Source organism: Phasianus colchicus, chromosome 2 (genome assembly GCF_987193195.1).
Source record: "Phasianus colchicus chromosome 2, bPhaCol1.hap1.1, whole genome shotgun sequence".
Taxonomy (NCBI): domain Eukaryota; kingdom Metazoa; phylum Chordata; class Aves; order Galliformes; family Phasianidae; genus Phasianus; species Phasianus colchicus.
The window spans coordinates 45,439,892-45,460,282 of record NC_143437.1 but is presented as its reverse complement, the minus strand read 5'-3'; the positions used below and the strand labels follow the sequence as shown (position 1 = coordinate 45,460,282).

General features: G+C 42.6%; 1 protein-coding gene across 1 annotated transcript; it reads right to left on the bottom strand.

Moving 5' to 3' along the window:
* Positions 1–10,526: 10,526 nt before the first annotated feature.
* Positions 10,527–18,104, bottom strand: SOD2 (superoxide dismutase 2). The gene is made up of 5 exons (XM_031612451.2): positions 17,968–18,104; positions 17,275–17,477; positions 13,753–13,869; positions 12,295–12,474; positions 10,527–11,052 (listed from the first exon to the last, which is right to left on the bottom strand). The coding sequence occupies exons 1-5, from the start codon at positions 17,994–17,996 to the stop codon at positions 10,907–10,909; spliced, it is 675 nt and encodes a 224-aa protein (XP_031468311.1). The 5' UTR covers positions 17,997–18,104; the 3' UTR covers positions 10,527–10,906.
* Between the last annotated feature and the right edge of the window lie 2,287 nt (positions 18,105–20,391).

Below are 20,391 nucleotides of genomic sequence, written 5' to 3'. Positions count from 1 at the left end.
TAATCCAGCATTATCAATCAGACATTCATAGACTGGCGTCATTTTGGATGGAGCCCTTAAGGTCTCTTTCAATTCCCAATTCAAATATACAACACATTACTCAAGGTATTCGTGCTTTCTCTAACTACACATGAATCAGACATGATTTAGCAGGAACAGCAGATTTTTTCTGGTCTCTGCTGCTTGACTGATAAGATCGAAGTAGATGAATGGGTAGTTTTGCATAGACATTCATCATACTGACTTCTGTGAACTGCTTTAAATCTTCCATCATGAAGTTATTATAGAAGATTAAATAATTTTCTTTGTACTAACACTGCAGGGGGCTGTGGTCAAGAGATATTCAGACAATGTCTTCAGTAATATGCTTTAACTTTCGGTTAGCTCTGAAGTGACCAGGCAGTTGGACTCTGTGACCTTTGAAGGTCCTGTCCAACTGAACTATTTTATAGGTACAAAAGACAAAACAGAGGATCTCTCCTCTTTGTCTCTTCCAATCATTTCTCCATGAGAGGTTGAGATTGTGTTCACAGAATCACAAGGGTTGGAAGGGACCTCTGGGGATCTAGTCCAACACTCTGCTAAAGCAGGTTCCTAGAATAGGTGGTACCTAGAATAGGTGGTACAGGAAAGCAAACAGGTGGGTTTTGAGTATATCCAGGGAAGGAGACTCCACCACCTCTCTGGGCAGCTTCTTCCAGTGCTCTGTCACCCACAAAGCAGAATTTTTCCTTATGTGCAAATGGAACTTTCTGTGTTCTAGTTTGTGCCCTTTGCCCCTTGTCCTGTCACTGGGCACCATCAAAAAGAGCCTGACCCTACCCCCTTCACTCCTACCCACAAGGTATTTATAAGCATTGATAAAATCTCCTCTTAGTCTTCCCCACAATGAACAGACCCAGGTCCCTCAGCCTTTCCTCGTAAGGGAGATGCTCCAGGTCCCTCATCATCTTTGTGGCCCTCCACTGGACTCTCTTCAGAAGTTTCCTGTCTTTCTTGAACTGAGGAGCCCACAGCTGCACACAGTACACCTGATGTGGCCTCACAAGGGCAGAGTAGAGGGGAAGGATCACCTTCCTCAATCTGCTGGCCACACTTTTTTTAATGCACCTCACCATTGTCCTTGGCCACAAGGGCACACTGCTGGCTCATGGCCAACCTGTTGACCACTAGGACACCCAGATTCCTCTTTGCAGAACTCCCTTCCTGCAGGTCAGCCCCTAACCTCTACTGCTGCACGCAGTTATTCCTCCCCAAGTGTAGGACTCTACAGTTCTCTTGTTCAACCTCATCAGGTTGCACACTGCCCAACTCTCCAGTCTGTCCAGCTCTCGCTGAATTGCAGCACAGCCTTCCAGTGTGTCAGCTGCTCCTCTCAGCTTTGTATCACCAGCAATCTAGCTGAGGATGGAGTTCATTCCCTCATCCAGGTCATTGTGTTGCTTTTTTTCCCCCTGAAAATTATGCTAATTTTCAGCCTGTAGTCTCCGTTTTTCCCTGAAAAATGTTAACATAAAATACCAATGTTGTAACTTTCCAATAGTTCTCTCATTTCGACCTGCAGTTTTCCATGAAGTTTCTTCCTCTTTTTTTCCCCTTGTTTTTCATGTTGCTGATTCCAACTTGACACTATATTTAATTTTGCACTCAAGCTTAGCATAACCCAAACGTCACTGCCAGCTGCCACCACGATGGCCACGCTGACATAAGATGAACTAATTCATTGTAAATTATTTTGGGGAAGGAAAAAAATGAAAACCAGCAACACAGACTCTGCAGTCTAAATATCTGTAGACGATGAAGTCTAAATTTGATTCTGATGAAAATCACTAAATCAGAGTTCTTGTTTAGCTGCCATTAAGCATTCTATGACTGAGTTAAAAAATGTACTCCATTTCTGTTCTCCTTTCAAACCAACAGAAAAGAGTTTTATGGAGCTGGAAAATGCCCTGGGCAAGACTTGAGGAAGCACATAACTTATTTACTGAATGTCAGATGTTGACTGATTCAAAATGTCTTGCCAATTCGTCTGAAGACATCAAGCAGTTGGAGCCAGAAAAAGGACATGAGGCTAAATAGCGTGGAATGAGGAATGAGACCATGGTGTGGGCATGCAGCTTCCCTTGAGCAGTCAGTATACTGCTTGCAGTATTCTTTTTTTTTTTTAACCCACCACCTCATTTTAGGTGAGTAGCTCAGGCATGGACTGGAGAGGGTCATACCTGTCTGACTGCTACCAAACATTTCCAAAATTTTGTCTGCAGGAACTCAGATTTCATCGCCTCCAAAATGCTACTGAGATAGCCAGGTAGAGCACTCTGGTGACAGATGCATAGTAGATCTGCTTAAACACAAAAGAATTCACTGATTTTCTTCTGCTTTTTTAAGGAGTGTCATAACAGACTACCACCCAGACAGCAGAAGTGAAGCTACAGCACCCACCTTGAAGCTTTTTCAATGAATGATGCTGTCATCCAGAAATAACTCAAGAGAAGGTAGAAGGTCTCATTTCACTGTAGGGGGAAGAAAACAACTATTCTTCTATTTCTCTGAAATCAGTACAGTGGCTAACAGGAAAACTGTTCATAACCAGAGCCCCATCTGGAAATTACTGTAGTGAAGGGTGGAGATCCTGCCTGACCTGACCTGTAATACACCCACTGGCCTTCATGTTTTGTGACTCATGAATGCACAGAACAAGCATTTCACCTCTATGACCTGCCTGGGTAACCGCAAAAGCAATTCCAGCCCAATCAATAGCTTCCTTAGACCAAGGCTTCAGTAATGAGGCAGTACAAGAACAATACACATATACTGCCACTCTGATTAATCTGGTAATGCTGGCATGTAAACAAGGTCTAATGGTAGATGCCTTCTGTCCTGCCAGTACATTGTCAGCTTGCCCTCTGCCACAGGGGGTGAGATCCTCTCCAGCGCTTGCTCTTAGTGGGAAATCAAAGTATGAAAACCACATGAGCAGGGATTACACTGCCTCTTGATTCTGGCAGGCAGATGTTGGATTGCAAGAGTAAGTTGTGATCAGCTGTTTTTTCTGCCATTTTTTGTCTAAGCATCCAGTAGTGGTTAACAGAACAACACGGACATACAAGCTTATGGTGACACATTTAGGCACATACACATTAGCCCCTTCAAATCTATAATCTTCAAAGATCCATAACTGGACATCTTGGCTAGGATTCTCAAATGTCAGGTCCAGCTCAGCATCTGCAAGAAGTTCCAAGTGAGCAGCAGCCAGATGAGGACTTTCCTGCATCATTGCCTCCACAATGAGACCTGCCCAGAGATCCAGCCTACAACATCCTCCTGCAACTGGCCCCAAACATGCTCCTGGGTGCAGCAATTGGGGTCAGATTCTCAGCTGGCAATGGAAAGCTTTGCTTTAGTTGCCCATGCAAAACTTGCAGTGAGCTCCACGAGATTTGGAGTAATAAATACAGTGGGAAGATCATGGCACTGTTGAGACATTCTAGCTGCTGATGCAAAGGGCTCAGGCAAAGGAAAACTTTGATGGCACAGTCCTACATCCCATGTCCTGGGATATCTTATGTCCTGGGATACTTCACTTGAGGCCACAGAAGCACAATTCCTTTTAGTAAAGCTGAAATCAGAGCTCACTGAAGAAAAATCTGGGCAAGTCAGGCCCAGAATCAGAAGCAACACATTACTTTTCAAGGATCACATTCAAGAGTGAAGCTCACCAGTTCACACCTGTATCCATCCCAATGTCTATGCCAGACAAACACATTTGGAACAACACCATTCTGTTCCAATCAATATCCTGTGCTTTCACCCATGAAAAGCATGTCTTTGCCTGTCACACACAACGTACACTGCACAGTTCTAAAACAGCTGCAGAGAATGCAACTGGAACAGCAATGAGTATCAACAGATGGACGACAACAACCACTTAAGTACTACAACTTATGCTTGCGATAAAACAAAATCCAGGAACAACTCCAATTCCCAGCTAGATAACATAGAAAAAGCAGCAGTTCTGGCTTTGAACTGCTTTTAACTGACCTGCATCCCATGTAGACAAGGGAAGTACTCCCTCTGGAGCTTTTGACCTTCAGACAGGCTAATTCCAGTTTATTGTTCCTGTCTCATTTAGTTATGCAAACAGGCATCAAGCCCACACTTAGCTCTGGGAAATAATAGTACTCCATCCTTCCCCAGAAACCTAGCTGAAAGTTTTGATTTTGTGATCCTTGTTCTTTTGTAAGAAACATGAATAGGTAGAAACTCGTGAGCATTTCTTCCTTGAAAACATCAATACAAGTTATTGTAATCAAATCCAAGGTCTTTTGAAATAGTCTGAAATCTTAAGTGGAGGTGGGGTAACCCGAATGGAAGAAGAGAGTATATCATTTCTGACAAACTTCAACTTTGTCTCAGCAGCTTGGGAAATAAACTACAACGTTCCAAGGACCCAAGTGTCAAGCTCTCCTCAGCCAGAGGGACTCATTAGTCAATCTGTATGCATCTTTTATGGGAGGGAGAAGACAAACAGTTCCATGATGCATCCTTTGAAAGCTTGCATTTCCCCTCCTCCCACATCCTCCTCAACAGTATTCTGGCTTAAGGGATGAGAGTGGCTAGAAATAGCCCAGTGAAACATTTAGTCAAAATACAGGTATCAGATATGGTGGGAGAGCTGATCACAACTTACTCTTGCTACCTTGTTGAGTCCCAAAACTTTGTTTGAAGCAGCTCTGTTCGAAAGATCTTTGGAGAAGTCTGAGGCTTGAAGCCCATGACAGCTGTTGGGACAGACAGGAACATCAGACTTTTCTGGCAGCTGTAGGGCCTGGTGAGCTTCTGGATTCCTGGAAATACAGAGAAGCTTTTTTATTCTCGCCAGTATTGACCATAGCCAAATTTCAAAACTGCTGCAAACCAGGAGCTCTTTCTTTTAGCTACTTCAGGTCAGAATTTCTAGAGTCATAACAGAAATGGCAATATTACCATTCTTGCTGAAGCCAAATTCTGTAATAGTATGAATTAGCTTTTCTCAGAATTGCAGGATTACCTTCAAATCCAGACTCTTACATTAACAGATGTTCTTTCTCTATACCTTCTGATTTCCAGACCTCCAACACACTCGAGTTCCACAGTGGCAAAAAAAATCTCTACAATAACAGCACAAAAACTTTAACATTTCTCTCAAAGAAGAATAAATAAAGGAAAAACTGGAATTCCTGTACAATATTGTCTTCCAATACTGACAGCACTGCAAAATTTATTGATAACAGTACCTGAATCACTACGTTACTCATCCCTAGACCAGAAGTTTTTATAATTACAACCAGTGGCCTACAGGACAAGCCTCTGAGATGCACACACTATGAAGCAGCAGATGGGAATGAACACAGCTGCCAAGTACAAAAGCACTACAGAGCTTGCTCTGAAGGCAGTCCTAAAAACTGTACCTTAGCTCAACCAGGGAAGAGTCCAATGAGGTTGACTTGGCTCCTCTCCAGAACAAAGTTAGGGAAAAGATAAAGGAATTGTAGTCCAACTGAAGATAGACCTGGACAGACCTTCTATTCATTGCAGCAAGTTCTCCAAGTTCCAGGGACTACCATCAATCCAGAGAGATGCTCAAAAACTCATTGGGACGGGTCCGTTTAGAGCTCAGCTTCTGTAGTGCTGTAAGGATAAGCTGGAAACTAGCTGCTCTGCAGGTCCTGGGGAAGACCCGGAGCAGGAGGTTTGCTGAATTACTGCTGTACTCATCTCTTCAGGTGAGAAGATCCAGTGAAAAATTGGAGCTTTTGCAGAGTAGCAGCCACTCTGCAAGGCAGCACAACTGTAACTGTACAACCTAAATGCCTCAGGTAGCTTGCTGAGTCCTTTGCAACCTTGTCTTAATTACAGCAATGCAAGAGACTTCACCCCCTGCTGTTAAATCTCTGAGTTTGAAAGACTGCTCAGGATGTCACAGACAATGCACATCCCCACATAGACAAAGCTAGAGCATGATGAGGCAACCAGGTGGAAATCCTAGAAACATCTTTATTTTAACTAGTAGTACTCTCCCTAGGCTGTGCATGCCTGTCTCCAGTTACAGGAAGGCCCACACTTGCCTATATTTATTAAATTGTCTTTTCTACAGCAGCACTGTCTCCTTCCCACATACTACCTCCTGACAGCTTCAGTGACAAGAGTTGCCCTATTTACAAAGTGGAAGCAGCAGCCCAAGCAGCTCTGTTCCTGTGCTTCTTTATCTACCTGCTCCCTTGGAAACACTGCTGAGAAACCCTACTAATAAAGTAGGTACACATCCCCACCTAGCGGTGAGTGAACAGCTCTGGTTCTCCCCCACAGGAGTGGTTCCAACTCTGCAGCCACACACACACACACCTACCAGGAACCTGCCTAGAAGCGTCAGACTTTAAATCAAAGAGGTAATAACAGCTAGATGAAATTTAAGGGCATTATTTTTAATGGTTAAGCAGAAGGCACTTCAATAAAAAGGCACGTTACGCCTATTAACAGTATATTCCCTGCTCAGTATTAGACGTGCAAAAAGAAGTCTTTTCCATTGTATAATCACATTGACCAACTACTGCAAGGTACTGCAACAGAACTGTTAAAATGTTAGCAGAAATACATAGCAGCACTTTAAATTTATTTTGTATAATGTATTCCAGGTCAGGTGTCCTAAGAAACACTTCTGTGAGAGCTGGTCGGCATTTGAACAGCTCTTCTTCTAAGCTCAGGATGAGTGCATCCCTGTGAGTAAGAAATCAGGAAAGGGTAGCAGGAGACCTGTGTGAATGAGCAAGGGGCTCGTGTACAAACTCAAAGGGAAGAAGGTCCGTGAAATGTGGAAAAAGGGTCTGACCACTTGGGAAGAATATAGAAATGTTGTCAGGGTCTGCAGGGATGCAGCAAGGAAGGCTAAAGCCTGCCTGGAATTGAATCTGGCAAAGGTGATAAAGGATAATAAAAAAGGCTTTTTTAAGTACGTTAACAGTAAAAGGAAGACTAAGGAGAATGTGTCTTCCCTACTAAGTGAGAGGGGTGTTCTGCTAACGGGGGATGCTGAGAAGGTGGAGATACTGAATGCCTTCTTTACTTCTGTCTTCAGTGAAAAAGCTCCCCCTCGGGAATCCCAGTGAAAGAGTCTGGGGAATGGAAGTCTTCCCTTTAGTCAGGGAAGAGGCAGTCTGAGAGCTCCTAGGCAACACCAATGTTCATAAATCCATGGGACCCGATGGGATGCACCCACGGGTGCTGAGGGAGCTGGCAGAGGTGATTGCTGAACCGCTCTCTGTCATTTTTGAGAAGTCTTGGAGAATGGGGGAGGTGCCTGAAGACTGGAGGATAGCCAATGTCACTCTGGTCTTCAAAGAGGGCAAGAAGGAAGATCCAGGTAATTACAGGCCAGTCAGCCTCACCTCCATCCTGGAAAAGGTAATGGAACAGCTTGTGCTGGATGCCATCTCCAGACAACTGGAAGAAAAGGAAGTTATCAGGAGTAGTCAGCATGGGTTCACCAGGGGGAGGTCATGCTTGACCAACCTGGTAGATGTTGTCTTTGGCTGGGCAGATAGCAGTGGATTTCAGCAAGGCATTTGATACTGTCTCCCACGACATTCTTATAACAAAGCTGAGGAAGTGTGGGATAGTTGAGTGGACAGTGAGGTGGGTTGAGAATTGGCTGGCAGAGCACAGAGGGTCATCATTGGTGGTGCAGAGTCTGGTTGGAGGCCTGTAACTAGCAGGGTTCCCCAGGGGTCGGTGCTGGGTCCAGTCTTGTTCAACATCTTCATCAACGACCTGATGAGGGGATAGTGGCCACCCTCAGCAAGTTTGCTGATGATACCAAGTTGGGAGGATTGGCTGACACGCCCAAAGGCTGTGCTGCCATTCAGCGAGACTTGGACAGGCTGGAGAGCTGGGCAGTAAGGAACCAGATGAGGTTTAACAAAAGCAAGTGTAGAGTCTTGCATCTGGGGAGGAATAATTGCATGCACCGGTACAGGTTGGGGGATGAGCTGCTGGAGAGAAGCTCTGCGGAGAGGGACCTGGGTGTCCTGGTGGACGACAGGTTGGCCATGAGCCAGCAGTGTGCCCTTGTGGCCAAGAGGGCCAACGGCATTCTGGGGTGCATTAAAAAGAACGTAGCCAGCAGATTGAGGGAGGTGAACCTCCCCCTCTACTCTGCCCTGGTAAGGCCTCCTCTGGAGTACTGTGTCCAGTTCTGGGCTCCCCAGTACAAAAAAGACAGGGATCTCCTGGAAAGAGTCCAGCGGAGAGCCACAAAGATGGTGAAGGGCCTGGAGCATCTGCCTTATGGAGAAAGGCTGAGTGAGCTGGGTCTGTTTAGCCTTGAGAAAAGACGACTGAGAGGGGACCTGATCCAGGTCTTTAAATATCTAAGGTGTGGGGGGCAGAGTGGTGAGGCCAGACTGTTTTCATCAGTGTGCGGAGACAGGACAAGGGGAAACGGCCAGAAACTGCAGCATAGGAAGTTCCGCACCAATGTGCGCAAGAACTTCTTTACGGTGAGGTGACGAAGCACTGGAACAGGCTGCCCAGGGAGGTTGTGGAGTCTCCTTCTCTGGAGATATTCAAGATCCGCCTGGATGCCTACCTGTGTGACCTGGTGTAGGGAACCTGCTTTGGCGGGGGGTTGGACTCAATGATCTCTGGAGGTCCCTTCCAACCCCTACGATTCTGATTCTTCCAGATTTCACAGAAGACTGAAGTTAACATAGCTTGACCAAGCCCTTCCTTCACAAGACACACATAGCACCAGTCCTTTTTAATTGTTAAGTGGAACAGGCACTGAATGTTTTCATTGCTTCACTGTTCTTAGTATATGCCTTCAACATTTACTAAATTTTCTCTGTGTTCCACAAGCATTCCTGTTTGTCTACAGCTTTTAACTTCCTATGATCAGACATTGGGACAGGCTCACCAGCTGACTGTTAGCAGGAGAAGTCTGTTCTTAACCAGAAACACAGCACAAACTGAGCCTTACCAGCATGTGTTGAGCTTCAGAGCTTGAGCAAGAGCTGGTCCTGCCTGAGGAGATCTCCATGGTTTGCATCCTCTGGGCTGAAGATAACGCAGTCTTCCTGCACATCTTAAACATTCTTAGACCATCAGCATTCAGGCACATCCATCTTTACTCTTTAAGAGCACACAGTACCAACCTGATACCTCATAATACCTGCATTATGGCATTTGTTAACAAAGTGTTGCCTCAGCATTCACTTATTTTTAGGGAAGATTCTCAGATCTCTTGGCTATATGGTATTTCACCACACTATGTAGTCCCAATAGGAAAGAAAAAAAACCTGTTATTTCCTTCAACTTTAGGTAGATTCCATGGTAAACACAACATGCCCTGTCCATACTTTGAAGGTACTTTCTCTGGAAAGTGAAAGATAAAAGGATCTCCTCTCATCAGAAGTCCCTGTTCTTCATCTAGAAAAATGTCACTGCTTCTCTCTCTATACCCAGCTTCTCTGCAGGACCTCAGTAACCTGAAGACTAACAACTGAAACCTAAGTTTCAGCTTTTACTAACCCAAACGCCAACCCAACAGCAGAAAAAAAGCCAAAAAAAACCCCAAAACACAAATGTGTTTTAACCTAAGTTTTATACACCAACATATTCAGCAATAAACTTGCTTTAAATTAAGCTTTACATCTACAGGTAGCTACCAACACCTAGGACTACACAGAATCTACAAGCTATAGTAAATACTGTTTCTTTCCTCCCCTAGAAGCTGCCAGCAATATTAGGCATTTCTGTAACTAATATTAAATCCTTAAAAAGGATTTGCCTCAGTAGTAATCAATCAGGAAAATCATAGGACAATGACAATTTGAATTATTTAGGCATTCTGAAGTACATAGAAGAAAGACAGCAGCTCCAAATACTAAGTAAGGAATAAATTCTTTATCCCAGTAAATAATTAAAGCAAATATTTAGATTCATTTAATAAAAGTGTCTCCTAAAAATGTCATTTTTTCTGCATGGAGGCTTCCACGAGGTCAAGTGTGATGCTAGACTTTACTCATGGAGACCACGGCTTCCTAAGAAGAGTAGTGATTCATAATTCACAATAAAAAGTTCCACATCTGCTCTCCAGACTTACAGTGAAACTGGAACAGTAAAAGCACAGACTCTTCAACAGTCCGTCTTTTTTGTTTGTTTTGTTGGGATTTTTGGTTTTGCCTTTTTTTTTTTTTTAATCTAAGTCAAAGCTGCCAGACTGATTACCAGTAGAGGTACTTTATCACTGCTCACTATCAAGAAAACCAAGATATGAAAGTTGTGACCCAGGAAAGGGTAGGGATGACTGAAGATTGTCAAGTCAGGCAAGCACCACAATGTCTGTTTTCTGCTTCATATCTTCTTTGTTTCTTAGAAAGTTCCACTGCCTGTAAAACAGCAAATTGCAAAACCACGTATCTTCCCCAGCCCTGTTCAAATCTAGAAACCAGACCAACTGCTACCAAAGACAAGTCTGTTAGATGGTTACGTAAGATTCTTCTTTTGAGTTTTATTTGTTCATAGTAACACAAAGTGTGCGTTTCCACTTAGGTATTTAAGTGCAACAAAGAAATCCATTATCTCATTAAGCTTCAACAAAGTGAACTATGTTTCTATATGCAATGGAATAGATTACTTAAAGTGTCTTCTTCCCTTTGTTGCACAAGAGTTTAAAGCTTCAAAAACCTAAGCAAATACTTTCCATAGGATTAGACAAGCAGACTTGTTGCTTGATTATGAAATGCTTTTGCGGGATGAGCTAGGTGATTTCTGTATTATAGCAATTCATTTGTATGCCACAGAAACTATTACAAGAGTGAAACCAAAGTAGAAGTGGTGCCATTTTAGTAGTCTGTGCAAGAATTCCACTCTATTTTTTGCAAGATGCATATCTTGAAGATACATTCTCCCAGTTGATCACATTCCAAATAGCTTTCAAATAATCAGGTCGAACATTTTTATACTGAAGATAATAGGCATGTTCCCATACATCGATTCCCAGCAATGGAATGAGACCTGTAAAAAAGGAGGATAACATTTTTTTTTAAGCCTGTGAAGAAATGCTCCACTGCAAAGTCTTATTTGGAATTACCAAATTTCTTCAACTGTAGAAACAGAGAGCTCTCCAGCACACAGGTGCTCACTACAGCGTTTTACAGACCTGTCTGCTCTCCACACACACTGTATAAACTAAATTATTAGAATACACACCTATGAATACCCTAAAACTTCACTGAAGACACAACTGAAAGCAGTTGAAGACATTTTTGAAAAGTTTGCATCTTCCTCACACACAGTAACACGAGTATTTTCCTGGACCAAGACACCACAAAGAAGTCTCTTGGCATGAGTATTTGCTTCCAATACTTTAAGTTACTGTTTCACTGCTTTCCTTGCTTTTGTGCTAAAACATCTTTCTAGTTGAATTTTTAGTAGGGAGTTTTCAATGTGTGGGAGAGGGTGAAATTTACTCATTATACTCTATGTCTCAACACTAAAACTGTTCTTTTTTTCCTTTTTCCTCACTGATAAGCAGGGCAAAGACCACTGGAGAAGTCCAAAGTAAACATGGAAAACACATGATATTCCCTATCATTCTCTATGAATTTCACAGAACGTGTTCTAAAGATATCTGTGACTGATTTTGGACAAGAGCCATCACAGCAGGATTCTCACTGGGGATTAGCTCTTTCCTCTGTGGAGCGTATCCAAGCTGTCTTCATCACTGTTATGTCTCTTTAAGCAAACAAACATACCTTCAGAAGCGATCTCAGCTGCCTGTCTAGCCCTAAGAGTTGTCCCCATCCAACCCTTATTTAATTGACATTCATCACTACCTACCAACAGTAGAGAAGCACGTTCTAAGTGCTTAGCCCGTTTCATAACAAGAAATATTATACACATCTTCCCCTCTCCTGGTGTCTGGCCATCAGGTCTGTAAATATATCCTCATAAGAGAAAACAATTTAAATTTAAGACACTTATCTTCCCAATGCTCTGATGGGCAAGCTACTGCTGTTACTCAGAAACAGTCCAGAGGAGCCTAACCTAAATTTAATGCTCAATGCTCTTTCACAGTTATTACTCTCCACAAAATTTCTAAGTCCTGCATTACAAATGCTGTTTCAAAAACTGCAACTGTTTTTTGCTTCTGCTGGAAGTGATACTCAATTTTCCAGATGCTTCCTCATATTCTCACATCTCATACATTTGCCTCTGAAATCTGAAAAAAGTGGAAGAGGAAGAAAGAAACCTGACCTGTTGTTCCTTGCAAAGGATCTTGATTTGCACAGGCTGCTATCTGTAGACGTGCCTGCTCCTTATTATAGCCAAGCCACCCCCAGCCTGATCCTTGAACACCAACTGATACAGCTGTTAGTTTCTCCTTGAAGTTTGCGAAGGAACCAAAGTCACGTTTGATGGCTTCCATCAATTCCCCTTCAAAAAAAAGCACAGAAACATCACTGAATATCAGGTATTTAACATATTTCAATTCCCAGATATCACCTGGAAATAGAAGAGAGATGCGGATGCATTTGGGCTCTGAGGGAACTGTCTAGACAGAACAGATGCATTATTAACAATCTGCCCCAACCTGCTCCAGACAGAAATCAAGAAACAAATTAGAAAGTAGTCAAACATGCTGTTAACAAAGACAGTCATGGTGCTATCAATAAAACATACAATGCAATGCTGGAAAATTCTACATTCTTCATTCCTTCTAAATCAGACCTAAATCAGACCTAACAACTTCTTGGTGACAGCTGAAAGTGCATCTTCAGACAAGTTTCATCAGGCCTCCTACAGAAGACTTGACCCATCCAACTGAAACTGAAAGATGACATTTTAAGCTTACCACCTTTCACAGTAACTTCAGAGAAACTGCAGACAAAGGTAAGGCTTCAACACATCTTTTCAGGTTGGATATTAGGAAAATTTCTTCCCTGAAAGAGTGTTCAAGCACTGGAATAAGCAGCCCAGGGAAACGGTGGAGTCACCTTCACAGGAGGTGACCAAGAAATGTGGCGATGCAGTATGCTACTGAGGGACATGGTTTAATAAGCACGTAGTGATGGGCTAATGGTTGGACTAGATGATCTCAGTGGTCTTTTTCAACCTTAGTGATTCTCTGATTCTATGATCTTCCCCAAGAATGTTATCTGATACACACCTCATTTGAAAACCCTTGCATTTATCACAGCAGCCTTTGTAAGATCTGTATTCACTGCCTTTAATTGCAGATCACTTGTAGATTACCATTTCTCTATCCTCCCAAATGGGATTTCATCCTTTAAGTTTTAACTGCTAAGCTATCCCTAACAGAAAATGGAGCATATGTCCAGTCACTAGGCTAATCTGCAGCACATTTCCTTCCTTTCTGTGAATTGATTAAGTAAATGCAATCTCATTTAGCACAGTTATGGACAAGTGTTTTATCTTATGAAGATGAAAAGGACAATATACAGCAATAGTCAAGTATTTTGCAATGTACAATCATCTTTAAAAATATAATTAGCACAGTTTCTTTTCATATTTTTCACTTGCATGAACAAGGCCCTGAATTCCTCAGAATTGTGGCAGCTGTCATATAGAAAGGCAAATAAACTCAGAAAAATAAAGAAAATAAAGACTTAAACTCTTTCAAAGAGAGAAAAGATCATCAGTTCTGATGGTCAATTAAGACTGACTCAATGAACACTCATAACAAGCACTAACCTTTAGGCTCTCCTCCTCCATTGGGAGAAAGATTTGTCCAGAAGATGGTATGATTGATATGACCCCCACCATTGAATTTCAGTGCAGGTTGAAGTGACACCTGAGCTGTAACATCACCTGAGGATGCAGAACATAAATAAATAGATAAATAATAACACCACCACCATAGCATCATTAAGTTGTCACTAGGCCTCCACCAATACCCCAGATCTTTCAAGTCTTACTAGCCTGTAACATGCCTATGGAAAAGACAGGGTTTGTGACTGTTACTCACATTTTAGATAGTCACTGACAAACTGCATTAAAGATTTCTTTATCTTTGGCCTTTTCTTGCTCTGTAACTGCATGTGATGTGCCAATACTCCACCTATCAGGCAATTCATGTTACATCTACAGCAGCAAAGTATCTACTGCCATTCCACAGCTAAACAAAACAAATAGCAGTAGCAGAATGAAATAAGGATCTAGCACTAGAAAATTATTCAGTATTACTATTACTAGACAAGAACACTGTTTAACCTCCAAATTGCTGATTTTCAAACTAAAAATTTTTAAATTTCTTAAACACCTTAAAGAGGGTAAACAGAGCGTGCTCCAGAAACAGCTGACAAGCACAACAAGAAAATACACAAACAAGATGTTCTTATCCTTACATTTTTTCATTTACTCTGGGGAGGAAAATTGTTTTGTTTGGTTGGGTGAGGTTTTTTTTTCTTGGAGGGAGATAATTGCAGGAAGAGATAATGACCCAGATCATTTTATTCAACATAACAGAACTGAGCACCTAAATACCACTGCTTAATATTGGTGAACTCCCCATAATTTCTCAGTCCAGGTAGGCCTTAACTTAAAGAGAAAAGTGAGGTTCATCAAGGAACATCCACAGCATATCTGAATAGCTTACACACAATCCCAACCCTTGCTTACAGCCCTGCATACAACCTAACCCTCGTACCACACAAGATCAGAGGGCCCTGAACCTCAATCAAAACATGTCATATTCCTTAAAGAACTCACTTGTGCCTTATGCATCTGACAGGTGTTACACCACCTCAACATACGTATTTTGAATGTAATTTTTGTTTTTAAAGAATTGGAACACTGTAATTGTTTGAGGCTTTTTCCACTACTCCAATATGGAATCAGTGCAGGCAGCTGCTTCTCCCCACTCACTTTCCACAATAGGCAGTAGTCTTCCTATTGGGAGGAATGAGCCATCTCAGGACAGACATGAAGCAGTAGCACACTTGTCAATAAAGCTTTTTTTGTTTTGTTTTTGTTTACAGAATTACAAGTTCTCAGCATTTCCTCATATCCTTAAGAAACCACAATGGTCTTTGCAAGTCTCACAGAAATTAAATAACTGGAAGAAGCTGTTAAGTTCCACTATGACTCACAAGACTCCCAATATACAGAATTCAATTCTTTGTTAAAATAAATCGCAGTAGTGCTCAATCACACAACCCTTGGCACTCTTTTTGCTGGGGACAATCACTGTCATTGTTAAGAGTTTTGCTGAGACAAAAAACCTCCAGTTTTCTATAATCTTTTCTTAAGAATAATTTTGTTCCGGAAAAAATTCATTTTCAGGTGCAAAACAGTTTAACTTTTATCATTTAGAAAAATATCATTTAGAAACTTAAAAACCAGTCAGTAACTAATATCTAATTGCTGTATTTCCAGCCATAATCATACTCAATGCATAAAAACCTACAGGAACAGGACTGAACAAAGCATGCAATGCGGCTAGAACGGACACTACTTGCTGCATTTAGGTATCAAGCTGAGGATAAGACATATCTCTCACGTCCAGTTCAACAGAATCTTCAGGAAGCTTTCCTTGAATTTTACGTGCCTTTAAGACACTAAACTCATCCACATCATCCTACAAGCCAGGAATCCAAAAATAATCCAGGACATTGATATTGTCTTCATTACTGTTTATCCCACAGTGCTGTAGAGGAACCTACTCCCCAAGACCACTATGAGGTAGAGATGGCATTTGATCACTGTCTTAAAGCACAGTACTTGTGGCACTCTCAAGCCAGTCCTGCTGAACTTGGCACTGAAAAAGAGGATGGAGAAAGTTAACTTGTCCTTAAGATACCACAAAGTATCCTCGAATCTACTTGCAGACAGAGCCCCTGGCCTTTGCTCCAGCTTACCACACTCCTTAACACAGTCATGCTGGACAGGTTCAGCTCGGAAGTGCTGCTCAAGAGACCTGTAAGCTCAGTTTCTCAGTCTACTGAATGATTCCTTTATTCTTTTCCATTCTAAGCGCAAAGTAAAGCATCACAGCTCAAACAACTGTCAGAAAAGTACAGAAAAAATTCTGGTAGGCCTAATATTTCAATGAAAATAAGTTTTGTGATTATAGCCTTCAACTGGCAACATATAAAACATTTTGATGAAGAAGTAATAAGAACCAGCTTATGCTGAAAGTTTTCAGGAACGAAGTTATTAGTTGCTGGGCAGGACCTTATCACAGACGAGCAGACTCATTTTCAGAAGAACTGATAACAGGAGACAACGGACTCAAGTCAAGACAGCTTATGAGTTATTTGATTAGAGATACAGATCGGTTAAGAAAATGCTAAAGATAATCTGAAAACTACTTACTACTGCAGAAAAGTCAGCTTCAAGGTTCTATTATCCAGAGGAGATATTAAACAGTTACAAGATCTGCTGCATAACCAAACTGTTGTACAGTAGTTTTGGCCAGGCTCAATTTTTAAGTGTGGGAAGAGAATGACAATATTGACAAGAAGAGGTAGCAGTTCAGACTTTACCCTTTCCTAAAACCTGGTCTTAGTCTTTCTAATGAGAATCAAATTCTACATGTTCTATATGAGGATATCACCTAATAAGCTAACCCAAAACACACATGAAAATGCCGCAAGCAAATATTTGCCTGCTTTGATGTGTGTGACCATCACCAATGTGATGCAGAATACCAGCAAAATCCTTAAGAAATATTAAGTTCTACCTCCAGACACACTATTAACAAGAACAAGCAGTGAGAGCCTACCAAAGGATAGAGGTTTTTTGTTTTTCTGTTAAATACCTCCAAGGGTCCAAATAATGCAATGTTTCTGCTAGCCAGAAATTCTGCCTCCACTAGGAGCTGAATCCTTAGTCATTACACAGCAGTAATGACATCTGCAGCAGATACGCTGCTTTCCTATACTTTAGTTTCCTTCCTCACTAATTAACCTCTGAAATACAGCTTTCCTGGCTCCACAACTAGCAGGACAAAGCAACAGCCAATCTTGTTTGCTTGAATCTTCATCAAACCTCATTCATTCTTTAATTCAGACTGTACAAGTTTATTACTATTAGGCTTACGAGGCCACTTAAAAACCTCTAAGCTTTCACAGGTAATCAACATTCAAGCACATCCCTGGTATTTCTCAGGGGCAACTTCCTACTGACTCTGCTCTGCCTTCGGTCCCAGTCACCAGTGTAAATCCACAGTAGCTCACGCCTCTCTCCTCACCTGCTGACGATGGCCATACGCACCTTTTGCCAGCGCCTCTTTGTATTTCTCCTCCGTAACGTTCAGGTTGTTCACGTAGGTGGCGTGGTGTTTGCTGTGGTGCAGCTGCATGATCTCCGCACTGATGTGGGGTTCCAGCGCGCCATAGTCGTAGGGCAGGTCAGGAAGAGTGTGCTTCTGCCTTGCGACCGAGCACCCTAATGGTGCTACCAGCGCAGCCCTGCTTCTAGAGGAGAAACGAGAAAAGGAGGCAGCAGTCTCGTGCAGCACTCGTGCTTTACCACTTCAGCAGAGTGAAACGCTGCCCTGCTACGGCCAGCTGCCCACGTGAAGGTCACTGATACACGGGCTGCCACCTCCTAACCCACGTTCTCGCGTCGTAACGACAGGAAGCACTCTGGGCTGGGAGGAAGGTCAGCCCCGAGGGCACCTGCACCGGTGACCTTGATAAGAAAAAGGGTCGAAATCCCACAGCCCTAAAGAGACAGATCCCGGCCGCGCTGCTCGGCTCGGCTGCACCTCGCGAGGCCATCGCTGGCACCGCCACCCCCTCTTCCCGAAATGGAGCGGACAACAGGGGTGGTGCCCCCTCCCCTCCGCCCCGTCTCGCGGCCCGGACGCGGAAGCCCAGGGCTCAGCCGCCCCTCACGCAGCAGGGCGGCGGCGAGCACGGCGCCCCCACCTCTCCTCCCTCCCAGCGGCGGCGCGGCTCTCACCTGCCCGCCGAGGCCAGGCGGCACAACATGGCGGCCAGCTCTCCGCGGGCACTGCACCGACGGCACAGCGCGCCTGCGCCCGCACTGCTGGGGCGGGTCTGCCGGCGGGACGAGGAGGGGCAGGCGTCTGAGGGAGGATCGATAGCGCTGGTTTCAAGTGGTTGAGTCACTAATCGCTATTTGTATTTAAAAGACGTGCTCCGTTAGTACCCTGTGCAGCACAAGGTAGAAGGCGAACCCACTGTCTCACTTACCAGACCAGGGAACACCAGCTCACCGGTAGAGCCAAGGCTAACGGGGTTCCTTCCCGCTTAGGTCAGGTCCTGAGCCAACGGTCCCGTGGTAGCCATGACCTTGGGAATATAAATAAGCGGGTAACACAAAGGCTAACTGGATAGGAAAAAGGAGGTACACCACGTGTGAGGATCAGTTGCAACGCATAAAGACTTATGAAATAATATGTGAAAAAAAAAAGTTATATACAGCATGCTTAATTAAATTTACAGAAGTTACAGACACTAGATGTTCCAGAGATTAAAATCAAGCAGAAATAGGAAAGAAAGGTCATTTTTCTAAGCAACGCTAGTGAGGGCACAGTGCTTCCAGTGATTACTCTGGAACAGGGAGAAAAAAGGTCCACAAGGTAAGCAAAGAGAGCAAAGTAAAACTCTAAAAAGGAAGCCTGCACGTTGCTGTGCGCAGGTCTTACTTGTGCACGAGCAGTGCTGCCAGAAGCAGGTAGCTCAGCCCTGAGAGCCTGCTGGAGCAAGGCTTGGCAGCAGGCCTGATAGTAGGCCTACCAAATGCACCACAGCAGTTCCCTTTGATCTCAGGAGTCTATATTTTTTCCCATTTATAATTGTGTTTTGTATGAGCCGTAAGCTGCAAGAATCTGTCAGAATTGGACATGTGCAGAATGGGATGTTCTTAGGGCTTCACAATACAGGAGTGGTGGGCTACAGAAAGAACTGTTAAACAGACGTGCCCTCCTCCATTTTTTATTATTACAGACATATCAAACATAGTCATCTCTTGACTTTAAATGCAATGATTCATGGAGCAGGTACATAGAATGCTTCACATTTCAACATTTTCAGTGTATCATGGTGCGAAGCAACAAGTCAATTTCTTAGATGGACATTTCTAAACAGAAAGTGAATACAGAGGTCTTTTTACTTCATCTATTGCTTCATCCTGTTATGCCTGGGCATACAGCAGAGGCACTGGAATCCCCGCAGTGTCAGTACTGCAAGCAGAGGCAGGGCAGCAGCTTGTACCGGAGCTTGCAAGCAGCCTGGTACTCCCCTTTAAAGGTCAGTTGCCATTAGGAGCTATCCACCTCAATTGCTGGGAACGAGCCACTTACAAACACCTTTTCATCTATTTGATCTACTCCTTGTTTCATTTCAGTTCTCTTCCTCACTTCTCTGTATATCTCATTTTCCAGTATCCATTTTCTCCCAACATCCACGGCCATTAATGCTTGTGAGAATGCTTTGTGCACCTTAATTCCATCAGCTAAAATAATCAGTATTGAATAGTAAAAGTGCAAAGGAATTCAAAAAACCATGAAAAATTAGTTCTCCCATAAGGCCAGAGAAGAGAATCCTTCCCTCAAAGTTAAGAAGCATTCTGTAAAATCAAGGCTAACACTAAATATGATAAGATAAAGTTTAAGTCAAATTATTGGGGAAAACATCTTTGCTAACACAAACCACTTTTTTTTTTTTTTAAATCTTATTTAAATAAGCACTTATGCTCAGAGATCTTAACCTAATTTATAGGACCAAAAACAAACAAACAAAAAAACAATGGAAGGGGTAAAGCCTGAATGACCATGTTTAGAATAACTTACCTCATCTTGGAATTTACCAGCAAATCCACATGGAGAGATCCACAAAGGGAATTAAAGTGCATTGTAATGCACAGATGTACAGAAAGGTAGTTTCTCCTTCAGTGCCCCTTTAAAGGGCCCTAGAACACCATGCAAACTTAAGGTTTAGTTATCAGTCAGCTGTACCCTAGAAATCTGATGACACAAGATGAATAATCTTAATCAAAATCAATCTGAAAACAGGATTTTCCTGAAAACTATAAATAATGTATCAAGTCATCTCCAGGATTATTAACAGCCGTAACATAGGCTGTATGTATTGACAGCCAGAATGTGAACATTATTGATTTTAAATTTGTGTATTATTATATTGCATTTCACTACTGCTTTACAGTAAGCACTGCAAAAAAGCAAGCCAATTACATGATGGTTTTTAAACGATGCTTTCATTTAAAATAAAAATTATTAATTAAAAAAATGTAAAATCCCAGCCTGCTTATTTAGGAGATGACCTTTAAGCAGAGACCAACAAATAAAATGGCTTTTCTTGCCCTACATTTATTTTCCAAGTTCACTTTTAGTTAAGCCAA